The sequence below is a fragment of the Miniopterus natalensis genome, chromosome 8 (assembly GCF_054644295.1).
Source record: "Miniopterus natalensis isolate mMinNat1 chromosome 8, mMinNat1.hap1, whole genome shotgun sequence".
In the NCBI taxonomy this organism is placed as follows: domain Eukaryota; kingdom Metazoa; phylum Chordata; class Mammalia; order Chiroptera; family Miniopteridae; genus Miniopterus; species Miniopterus natalensis.
Window position 1 is genome coordinate 1,556,465 of NC_142088.1, and position 11,353 is coordinate 1,567,817.

Here is an 11,353-nt window from a genome sequence, read left to right on the forward strand (position 1 = left end):
GGCAAGAGTCTATATGTTTTAAGGTCTATATTTTTATAACTTTGTATAATCATAAAGTCAGCTATATAAATATATTTCATCTGACAACACTATATAATAAATACTTTAATAAATGGCTGTATAATGCTTATGTGCAGAAAATGAGAGATCTGTGGGTTTTTCAAGAGTAAAAGATAACTTTTCTAAAGTATCTGTGGCTACACCTGCCCTTATCAGACAGCATGGGGACACCAGGCCAACTGGCACTTCCTGGTAGGGCGGGTGCAGGTCCTACTGAGAATCGTGCCCGTGCCAAGCCTGCCAAGGGACACAGTGCTCCGTGGATGTGTGTTGTGCTGGGAGGGGGGGGCACTGGCTGGGAGTGAGATGTTTGATTCTGTGTGGAGTGGAAGCTTTGGGATCCAGAGAGTCATACCTCAGGTTGACCAGCTACGAGGTTAAGGTGACAGCAGCCATTGTCCCTAGGACATTCTGTGGTACTAGGTCTCGTGAGCCCAGTGTGTGTATGGATGGGGTTGGGGTAACTTTGGAGGGACCACCTGCTCTAGGACAACCCTGCTCCTTGGTTGGAATGTGCTGTGGGCTGACCACTGCACAGGTCCCGTCACTGCAGCAGCAGCACTGGGGCTTGGTACCCAGCCCCTCAGGACCAGCTCTTCCTCAGCATGGTCTCCTCTCCACCTGTCTGAGCTTAGGGCCTATTTCCACCCAAGTGGGGTGGATGCTTTGAGGTGCCCCAGAGTCCGCGAACCTCACTAGGCTATGAGGGGGACACCACGATCTGTTGGCTCCTGGGGACCCTGTTTCGCCCAGTTGGGTGGGTGGGCGGGGCCTGCAAAGATGTTCTAGCTCTTCCTTCTGGCTGGTGCATCCTAACAGTGAGCCAGCCTCAGAAGGGATGGGAAAGGACTTCGGCTGTGGACAGGTGTACCGAGGGGAGTGCAGCTCCTTGGATAAACCTCTGTCTGCAAGCTATGTGCACCACTTCACTGCACACGTTATAAGTGAAAGGAGCGCCTGGAAGCTGGGTCCAGACTCACTGTCCCCCCATAAGCCCTGTCCAGTATCTGTGTGGTGTCCGAGGCTGTGGTGCCAAGGGGCTACAATGAAAGTCTTGGGTCCTGTGGTCAGTGCAGGCCAAAGGCACCATTGGGGGAGGGGCAGGCGGGGACTGGGGAGCCCCAGGAGGAGGTGGGAACAGTGGAAAGGCTGCTGCCAAAGCTCACCTTCCTTCCTGAGGAGGCCCGCAGCCCTGTGCAGGCTGCCCGGCCCTCCACACGGCGCACACACACACGCATACACCACACCCCCCGCAGGCAGACCGTGCAGCACTCTCAGTGCCAAGGAAGATGTGAGTGCAGGACAGGGCCACAGGGAAGCTAAGGCTTTAGACAAGCTAATAGTCCAAGAGGGGGGCCGGGGACAGAGCAAGTGCTCCTGGGTGCGCTGAACTGGGGAAAGCTGGGTCCTGAAGTCCTTGGTTCTGTCACTTTCCCGGTCTGCCTGGAGTGGCCATCTCTGGGCTGAACTTGGGGAGCCACCGTGGGGAGGTGAGTGGGCTTCCTCGTGGCCTCTGCCACTCCAGCACTGCCAGCAGTTGTGGGGACCCGACTCGGTTCACCCGGCAGGACTGCTCAGATACCGAGGAGGATGGCGCTGAACTGGGAGCCGCTGCGCACAGTGACAAGGGAGCCACTGGCGTTTTCGAGGAAAACGGAGGTGTACTGCCCCATCTGTGGGAGGGGTGGCGTCAGCCTGGGCACTGCCAGCCACCCACCCTCAAACCCAGCACTCTGACCCATTCTGGTGCTTTCTCCCCAGCTCCACTGGCCCCTGCGCCTATGGGTTCCTGCAGTTTGCGTGTGTGAGAGCGAGCCCCTGCTCCGGGCCAGCAAGGTATCCAGAGTCCAGCAGGCTTCTCTGTTGCACACAGAGCCTGGAAGCCTCTAACCTGGGGTGTGAGGCTGGCCCCTGACCCATTGGGCAGGGCCATCGTAGGACTGACCAGTCCTTGGGTCTGGCTGCTCCAAAAGTGGTCCACACAACAGCAGGATCCCATCCCTGGGAATTCCTAGAACTGCAGACTCTGGGACCCACCCTCCCTGCATTTTAGGATCCCAGGTGTGCCTGAGCCATTTGACTTCTCCCAGACCAGACCACTGAATGCCTTCCAGCAGCTGGGCCTCCCATCCTGACTGCTGTGTGAGCTCGGGCAAGTTACTTAACCCTCCTGTGCCTTGTTCCAGTTTGTAAACGGGAATAGTAGTACCCACCTCAACGCTGTGACAAGGAAACGGGTCATTTATGCAAAGCACTTAGAATGGGCCTGGCACAGGGCTACTGAAATGTGAGCTGTTCACACGTCCACACTGAGTTTTTCAGTGCGTCTCACCTCTGCTTCAATTCCTTGACTTGCCCAAATCTCAGTGTCAGAAAGAGGCTCACTTAGGGTTTTGTGAAGGAGATAACTACATGCCCTGCTTCCCCCAGCGGCAGTGGGCTCAGGTGTCGTGAGGGAAGTCAGCTGGGCCCTGGGGCTGACCCCTGTTCCAGGCGCATCAGCCCTCAGTGTGGCATGGGGGGGTCTCAGGAGCTGCAGCTGAGGACCGGTGGCCCTGGGGCAGAGTGGGATTTGGGGGAAGAGGACCTGGACATGGCCCGGCTCTGCCTGCACTAGTCTGAGGGCTGGCGCAGCCCCAAGCCTCTCCCAGAGCTCATGAGCACCCACCAGCACCCCTCCCTCCAGGTCACCCCATAGCCACGCCAAGGTGGTGCCCCCATGCCCACGCTGCCCCTGCACCTGCAGATAGAGAACACCGTTCACAGAGATGGTGAAGGGCTCACTGCAGCTCTGCAGGCCCGCGACAGCCTCCAGGGAGCTGTGGCCAAAGCAGAAAGAGGGTCAGTCCGAGCTCCCACCCCAGACCCCACCAGTGTCACAAGGCGCTCACGGCTGACACGCAGCCCGGCAAAGTGCCAAGGGGACAGCTGTCTAGGTCGGGTCTTCTGGTGGGGGCAGAATCTGAACAAGGTCCCCTAAAGGAGGCCAGTCTCCACAGGACCAAAGTTGCACAGCCTGTGCGGGAAAGGCAAGCCTGGGCCCCAGCCAGGGCTGCTCTGGGAGCCCCAGGGCACTGGCAGCCACAGCCTGGGGGGGGTCAGGCCAAGGAGGAGCACTTTCCAAACCAGAATCAGAGGTTGTGAACTTCATTCACACCTCCTGCAGCTACTGCCAGCACCTGCCTAGCTCGGGGTGTGTTCTGGGTGCGGGACAGAGGGAGTGGCCCCTGCCCTCTGTGACCAGGTGCAACGGGAAGGGGCGCATGGTCACCCACAGGAGCGTGAGGAGGGGACGCACAGAGTGGTCAGCTCTCTGAGGAGCTGGTCCAGGTCTGCCTCTGGGGGGGTATGTGCCCAGGACCCACGGGGATGTGCTCGTTAACCGTTCCTGCTGCTGGGAAGGGAGCGTCCCGTCCCGGTCACCAGGCCACAGTGGCAGTGGGGCTGGAGGAAGAGCCCAGGTCTGGCGCCCGGAGCTGCCGCCCCCCCCCCCACTCACACTTTGTGCCGGCACTGGGACTGGATGCAGATGAGCAGGCGCAGGCGGTCCCCAGGGCGCAGCAGCTCCCGCCTCCGCTGCTCAGGGAGGGCTTAGAGGAGGTAGGGGAGTCACTGTGCACGGTGGGCACAGCGAGGGCCTCACCAGTATTCCCCCTCCCCCCTCCCCAGCACTCCCCCCACCCCTGGCGTCGGGCCTCACCCACGTGCAGCGTGGCGGCGAGCTCGTAGAAGCCAGCAATGGGCGCTGTGTACTGGCCGCTGGTCAGGTTCAGGCCCAGGCCTCGGTGGAAGGTGCCCTCGGAGTTGGGCTGCAGAGCGCAGGCTCGGTCACCTGGGGCCCGCCACAGCCCCCTCCCGGGCGGCGCCCTTCAGGCCCCAGACTCACCAGGTAGTAGCCACCGAGCTCGTGCAGCGTGCGCCGCTCAACCGGCACGTTGGGGTGCAGGCGGCAGTGGAAGGCGGCCTCGACGCTCCTCGGGCCCAAGGCCAGGGCCTCGGCCAGCAGGGCCACCGTGTCCTTGTTCGCCGCTGCAGCCTCCAGGTCCTCTTGGGTGTGCCCTCGCGGCGCCAAATCTGGCACAGAGCGAGCAGTGGCCAAGCCCATCCTGCCCAACTTTCGGTGCCCCTTCCCAGCCCTCAGACCCCTCTCAGCCTGCGGGGACGGCAGAAACTTCGCCTCTTAACCCTGCGGCTGCTCCTGTTTCCCTTCCCGCTGTGGCTCCCGGGAAGTCAGGGCAGACTCACACCCAGTGGCCCTGTTCTCTGCCTCACGTCCCTCGCCCACCCACTCCTCCCCCTGCACGCTGTTGTTTTTTCTGTTTATGGTTTTATTTTATCAGGAAATGCAATCATCAGCCAGCCCTGGTCAGTTTTGGAAGGAAGCTGGGTGTAAAGTAATAATTCCTGCAGCTATACTGCATTGAATTGAAGGGGGAAAGGCTCTGTCACTAGGCTCTTCATGATCAAATTAATCTAGTAAGTAACGTGAGCTACCCATTAGCAGTGGGCACAGTGCAGGGACACCCTCAGCACCACAGCTCGGCTCAGCTCTGCCATCTCCCTCTGTGCCCTCCAGTTCCCTGGCCTGGGTCAGAGGTCAGATGGTGACCTGGGGATGCCAGGCCAGGCTCTACCCTGTGCTGTCCCTGTACCCTAACCTCCCTGCCCTCCCAGGGGCTCTGTGCCAGCAGCTGAGACCTGTCAGGGGAAGAGGCAGAGGTGATGTAGAGGAAGCAGATGGGGTCTGCAGTCAGGGGGGCCTGTGTTGACTGGGGTGAGCCTTAGATCTCCCTGATATCACTGGGGGAATCAGAGGAGCACTCTGAAAACTTACAGAGCCCTGACCCCCCTCCCTGGCAGGCCCCACTTGAGGGGTATGGGTTTCGGTCTCCTGGCCTTCACTGGACTCACCCGACTTCCAGGTGGGGCATGGGTGCTGGTCCCTAAGCACCTACTGAGCACAGAGTGGTCAAGTGCACCTTCCTCAGCAGAGCGCCCTCCTTACCTCTCACCCCCAGCTCCTGACCCTGAGCTTGGCACAGCGCAGGGGCCTCCCTGGGAGCTGCAGACATGTCGGGACCGAGCCCGGCTTGGCTCCTCTGGGAGACCTGCCCCAGCCCCACTCGCCCCGGGTATGTGCCCACGTGCGCACCCCCTACCTTTTATCATCAGCCGGAACTTCTTCATCAGTTCTGCTGATGAGATGATGGGGCTGGGGAAGCTCAGGGCGTCGCTGCGCTCTGCGAGCCCTGGCAGGCCTGGCTGGAAGGGCAGTTAGGCGGTGAGGACAGCTGGACGGGCAGGCTGGGAACCATGGGCACCTGCTCTGCAAGCTCCTGCCACTAAGAGGCAGGCAAAAGGGGCTCCCACTTTGACCTCTGACCTCCGAGGTAGAGGTCAGCCTCAGACTCTGCTGAGAAGGCAGTGAGTGAGCCTCTGTGCCCTAAAAGCTGCCCTCCCAGGCCCGCCCAGGCCTCCTGTACCAGGGTGTAGAGAGAAGAGAAAGGGGCAGCTGGCATTCCAGGGGTGCAGGGTCAATGTTAGGAACAGGCCCCAGGGTGGCCTGAGCCTCAGGCTTGACAGCTTCTGTGCTCTCTGACCTCAGGCCAAGGGTGAGGGTCTGGGAGGGGTGATGGTGGTGGGCTGGGGGCTCGGGGGGGCCCCGAGGTGGAGGCTCCTCGCGCACGCTCACACACGCACACGCGGGCCCCCTGCTCACCCTCGGCCTTCTGCCTTTGCCTCTGTTCTTCTTGGCAGTGTCTTCCTTGTCATTGTGCCTGAGGAAGGCCATCCAGGTGTCCCAGGGGGACATGCTGGATACTCCCTGGGAGGTGGGTTCCTAGAAGGCAGCTGCTATCAGGCTGGTTCCCACCCCCTGCCCCCCACAGCGGCTGTCCACCAAGTTAGGAGGTCACTGTGCAGGTCGGTGGTGCCTGTGAAACAGCCCCTGGGAAGGACCCTGGGGGATGGGCCACACCCCGACCTGGACTTTGTGGGAGAAGAGGACCCAGGTGTGGGCAGAGGAAGACAGCTGCAGAGCTCCTAGCAGGTGACATGGCCCCGGGGCCACCAGGCCTCTTCCAGCTCTTCCATAGGAGTTACCAGGAGGCTCGGGCCACTGACACCCACAGGTGCCCAGGACGAGACGACGGATCACCCAGGTCCCCAGCTATTAGTAGGCCTCCCATCCCACCCCCATCCTCTAAAGTTCCAAGGAGCCCCATTTCGGCCTTCGGTCCAGGGCGGTTAGGGGTCTGCGTGGTCAGGATGTCAGGATTTAAGGCTGTGCACGGGATGTGACACTGCCCATCTTCCTCAGGACTTCCAGGACACTTGACCTGAGCAAGGACAGTGACCGGTCCAGAACTAGCCATTCCCCGCATGCTGCATTCTGACCAGTCATGACACGGAGAAAAGTTCCCAGGAGGTACCTTCCAGGGACAGGCCTTTGGCCCTTTGGGCAGCGGGCCTTGGATGGTCTGGGCTCCAGGCAAGGCTGCCAGCTGGGAAGGAAACTGGCCCAAGAGGGCTTAGATGAGGTCATGGGCACGGACTCCAGTGGCTGACGGAAGGACCCAGGATTTTAGAGCTGCTCAGGTCCTTTCATCACAGACGGACCTGGTGGTCTCCCAGCCGCTGTGCAGGGACCTGGGCTCCCTTCAGGAGCCGCTGTGCTGTGGTGGGGGTGTGGGGGCTTCTCTGGGAGGAGCCTCAGGGTGCCTGGGGGCCTCTATCCTCGCTGGAGCTTCCCCAAGTCTCGCTGGGTGGTGGGCCCTGCGGGACGCCGACCTGCTGACTGTTCACCAGAAACACAAGGATCTGTGATCCCACTTCCCAGCCTCACGCTGCCCTCGGTGGAGACGTGGCAGGAGTCCACGAGGGCTGCGTGGACGTGCTGAGCTGGCCCTCACCGCCAGCCCGGTGGCCTGGGCGTGGACTCGCACCCCCAGCTTGGTGTGGGGGGCGCAGAAACAGGTGGAGCCATGCTGGTCTGGAGACCAAGGAGAGGGGCCTGCGGTGTGGACGGTGGACTGCGGTCTCCAGCCTCAGGGCTCTGGGGAAGGAGCTGGGAGCCTGCCTGGAAGCACCCCAGCTCCCCCATCCGCAGCCCCGCAATGCGTCCCTGAGGTTGGGTGGCCCTGCCCCTCAGGGGATGTGGCTGGTTGGGAGGGGTCTGCCTTCCACGCGGGGCAGCGGCTGAGGTGGCAGAGACTGGGTGTCAGGAGGCCCCGCCCGGGCGCGGAGGGCCGCTGCCCCCAGGTGGCCGTGTCCCTGCCCGGTTCCCAGCGACGCCGGGGGCGGAGGCGCTCGCGCTCTGCCCCTGGCGCGGCCCCTGGGCGCTGCCGGACCCCGACCACCTCCCCCGACGGGGCTCTCCGCGCCCCTCCTCCCGCCCCGACCCGCGCCCCCGCCGCGCTGGGCAGGGAGCCGCGGAGCCAGGGGCGACTCCAGCGCCCCCAGAAGTCAGGCCCCGGGGCCCCGAGCCCCCCTTCCTTCCCGGGCCCGCGGGAGCCGGTGGCGTTTCCCGAGCGGATCCCGCCCAGCGACGGCGGGAGGCGGGCGACGTGCGCACGTTCTCCCCGGGCCCGGGGGTCGCTACGGCCCCCCTCTCCCAGCGCCTGTCCCCCGGCCCGGCAGAACCTAGTCTTAATGCCAAAGAAAACCACCCCAGGCCAAGCGGGCTGTGCAGACCCCGTCCCCCCGCCGCCGCAGCCCAGCGCCCGCGCCCCCGCTGGAGGAGCCAGGGCCCCCCGCCCGGAGCTGCGCCCCCTCCCCGGTGCCCGGGCCCCGCGCGGGCGGCGCTGCCGGGGAAACTGAGGCCCGCGGTCTCGGCGGCGTCTTACCGGCGGCCCGGGGGTGCTGCGCCTCGCTCTGCGACCCGGGGTCCCGGTGGGCAGCTCCCTGCGGGCGCGGCTCCCCGCGGGCGCCCCGGGGTCCCCGGGCGCGAGGCCGGCGGCGGTGGCGGCCAGGAGGCCGGCGCAGACCAGCAGCAGGCGGGCTCGGGCGGGGGCCATGCGGACGGCGCCCCGGGACTCGGCTCCGCGCGTCTCCAAACCCGGCTCCCGCTGCGCGCCGAGAGCGCGCTCGAATCCCCCGCCGCGCGGCGTCACCGCCCGCCCGCGCCCCCTCCCGGCCGGGGCGCGCGCCGCAGCGGAAGTGCGGAGGGCGCGGGTGCGGGGCCGGAGCGCCCGAGGGGCGGGCGGGGGGGGCCGCGCCCGGAGGGAGGGGCGCAGGGGCTCGCGCGCCCCCTCTCGTCCAGCTCCCTGTGCCCTGCCCGGCACGTCGGCTTTGGGGAGCCCCTTCTCCCCGCCCTGCACCCGCAGCCCTGCCGACTTCCTTTTCCCTGCAAGAAACCGGGGTGCCCACCGCCGGCGGGGCTGGGGCGCTGTCCCCCCAGCGCCCCGGGAGACCCAGGCGTCCCTGACACAGGCTGAGCCCCTGTGGCGGGAGCACCCTCAGGCCCCTTTCCCGGGGACTCTCCTTCCGGAGCGGCCTTCGCCCCCAGCAGGTGCCTCCTGGGTCAGGGGTGCGGGGTCCTCTCTTTCTCCCGTTCTACTGATTTGGGAGCGAGAGAGGCGGAGGCCGGGGCGGGCTGCCCCCGCGCCTGGGCGTTCACTGCGTGCCTTCTCGTCGGTGCCCCGACGGGAGCCGGAGGCCAGGGCCTCGCCTCTCGGGACTGTGCTCTAGCCAGCGGAGCCACCAGCCAGGGCGGGGGTGCTGGCTTCTCCCCAACTCGGGAGCACCGCAGGGACCTGGAAGGGTGGCGCCCAGAGCGGGCCCAGGGCCAGAGGCAGCTGCCCTGCACGATGGGTGTGGACAAGACCCGGGCTTGGAGGCCGAAGCCCTGTGGCCGCTTAGCAGGGTGTGGGGCAGGAGGGACCAGGCTGCCCTCTCCCCACTGGGTCCGAGCAGGACATGCCGCTGGGGCAGGTGGACCAGACCCTGCAGCATAAGCTCCAGGTCCTGCCCTGAGCAGAGCCAGCTCCCCTCCCAACTTGGCGCTTCCATACGAAGTAAGACATGTCCGGACCGGTAGAGAATTTTTATGAGTTTATTTGAGCCAAATTGATGAAAATTGCCAGGAAGATAAAATCTCAACAAATTGAGAAAGTGCTCCAGAGAATGACCGTTCTACAGCTTATTTTATACGTTAGAATCAAAGAGGGAGACGTAAGGGGGTCACACGCGATCCACCGGTGGTCGATTAGGGAGGGGGGAGAAAGCAAAGCGGGGAAACCTCTGGGATCAATTAAAGAGTCAAACAGAGACACGCGCTTCTTTTACTCAGGTGGGAACAGGACGGCTGGCAATGGACGCAGCACACGGAGGCGGTGTCCGGGACAAGGTAACCACGAGGGGCTCTGCGGCCCTGCCCTCCGGTGGGTGGGTGTGTCCCGAGGGGTCTGGAAAAGAGTGTCGCTGACATTCCAACAGTATGCGACCCGAGACGCAAAAAGACAATAGGCGGGCTCAGTGGTTAGAGCGTCGGGCTGCGGACTGAAGGGTCCGGGTTCCATTCGGGGCCAAGGGCACGACCTCGGTTGCAGGCTCAGTTGACCACGAGGCGACCAATCGATGTTCTCCCTCCCCGCCCCCCACCCAGCCTCTCCCTTCCACTCTCTGGGTGTCTTTACTGGAAGGATAGCTTTCCGGGGGCTCATACATGGAATATAAGCTGATTTAAGGTAATCCTGTAGAACGGGCTTGACTCCAGCCGGCCAGTCAGGCCCAAAGGATACCGGTGGGCACCAGGTACAGGCAAAGTATTGCCCATAGTTACCTTAACGGGAGGGGCTGCCTTGGTCTTGCCCGTGTCTGTACTGGAAAAGGCCCTTCTTAGGGTGACCTGACTTTTCACAGTAGAAGCAGGTCCCTCCACAGGCGTTTCCCGGCAGGTCTCCTTTAGCGATTCTGTTGCTTTGCTCTCAGAAGCCAGGAGGTGTGTGAACGGGAGTCGGTCAGAGTGGCCGGGGTCACGTCTTTGTTTTCACCCACCATCACCCACTCCATTACGTTGCGTTCGCATCGTATGTTCTAACAGTTCAAACGCCTTTGCGGACCCATCAGGGCCCCGGGAGGGTGGGGGAAATAAATCTTCAGGTCGACTCCTAACTCCTCAGGTCTGTCCCAGCACAAGGAGAGTGCGTCGTGGCCGGTTCTCCATGTCCAGAGACTGGCTTCCCTCTACAGCCAGCCGCCAGGATTTATGTGTTTTTCCCTAGTCTGTCCTGGTCTGGTTTTCTACCCCGAGTGTCCCCTGGGTGAGTAGGGAGCGGGGTGGAGGAGGGAGAGCCGGTGAGACAATGAAGCAAAGGGCGGAGCGGTTGTGGGGGGGGTCCGCAGTGAGCAGCCTGAGCCCACCCTTAGCTCAGAGCCGGGCCTGACATTTCCTAGTAACTCCCAGGAGAAGACGGTCTCTGTTTTCCGTTTCAGGGGCTTCCGTTTGCCTGCCAGGCACTGGGTTTTAGAGCAGGTATTTTTTCTCTCCTCTTGTGTGTGCAAAACATTTAAATGCCCAGAGAGCTCCGTTTCGGCCCCCTTAAGCTGACATCATTTCTAGTTAAATGTTCCCATTTCTGCACATACTTGCAAGCAAAGGCTCCCTACGGACTGTACATCGGCAGGAGTACTCACGGGGGCTGGGGGCTTGTCGGCCTTGGAGGTACGATTTCCCACGAAAATTTTAGTTTTCTTTATTTACTTTTATTTTTTAAAAATATGTCTTTATTGATTTCAGAAAGAGGGAGAGGGAGAGAGGGAGAGAAACATCAGTGATGAGAGAGTCATTGATCGGCTGCCTCCTGCACGCCCCGTTCTGGGGATCAAGCCCGCAACCCGGGCACGTGCCCTGACCGGGAATCCAACCGTGATCTCCTGGATCCTAGGTCGATGCTCAACCGCTGACCACGCCGGCCAGGCTTTCGTTTTCTTTTAGACCTGCAGAGTCTGAGCAGACGTCCGGGGATTTGCGTAGCGGGTGGAAGTGTGTTGCTGATGGGCTGAGCTCCAAGGGTCTGTCGCCTCCCCAGTCGGTTCAGCCGTCTTATGTGTCTCGGTTTCTCTCCCTGGCTGTCTGACTGTGAGGACTCAGCGCTAGGTCACCAATCTTCACGTGCTCGTCCCAGGATGAGTCAACTATTTAATCACGGTTATGTTGGAATTCCCTGTGGGGCCCTGCTCGTCTTGAGGGGGACCCTCTGTCACCTCCATGGATTCTTAGTCACCTAAGAATACCCAAAATTTAAGCTGGAGGGAGTAAATGCCGCGTATCTTCGGAGCTGAACAAATTCAC

The 11,353-nt window shown here is 62.5% G+C and overlaps 1 protein-coding gene across 1 annotated transcript; it reads right to left on the reverse strand.

Moving 5' to 3' along the window:
• Positions 1-1,511: 1,511 nt before the first annotated feature.
• On the reverse strand, positions 1,512-8,075 carry ERFE (erythroferrone). The gene is made up of 7 exons (XM_087819960.1): positions 7,905-8,075; positions 5,220-5,322; positions 3,947-4,134; positions 3,761-3,869; positions 3,560-3,650; positions 2,801-2,879; positions 1,512-1,733 (listed from the first exon to the last, which is right to left on the reverse strand). Exons 1-7 carry the CDS (start codon positions 8,073-8,075, stop codon positions 1,635-1,637), a joined length of 840 nt encoding a protein of 279 aa, XP_087676086.1. The 3' UTR covers positions 1,512-1,634.
• Between the last annotated feature and the right edge of the window lie 3,278 nt (positions 8,076-11,353).

Excerpts from the sequence above, each read along its gene's own strand:
- ERFE (XM_087819960.1), bottom strand. The coding sequence starts at position 8,075 with ATGGCCCCCGCCCGAGCCCGCCTGCTGCTGGTCTGCGCCGGCCTCCTG. Across the intron at positions 3,870-3,946 it reads AGCTCGGTGGCTACTACCTG|CCCAACTCCGAGGGCACCTT; the intron begins GTGAGTCTGGGG and ends TGCGCTCTGCAG. Across the intron at positions 2,880-3,559 it reads TCCCAGTGCCGGCACAAAGT|CTCCCTGGAGGCTGTCGCGG; the intron begins GTGAGTGGGGGG and ends CTTTGGCCACAG.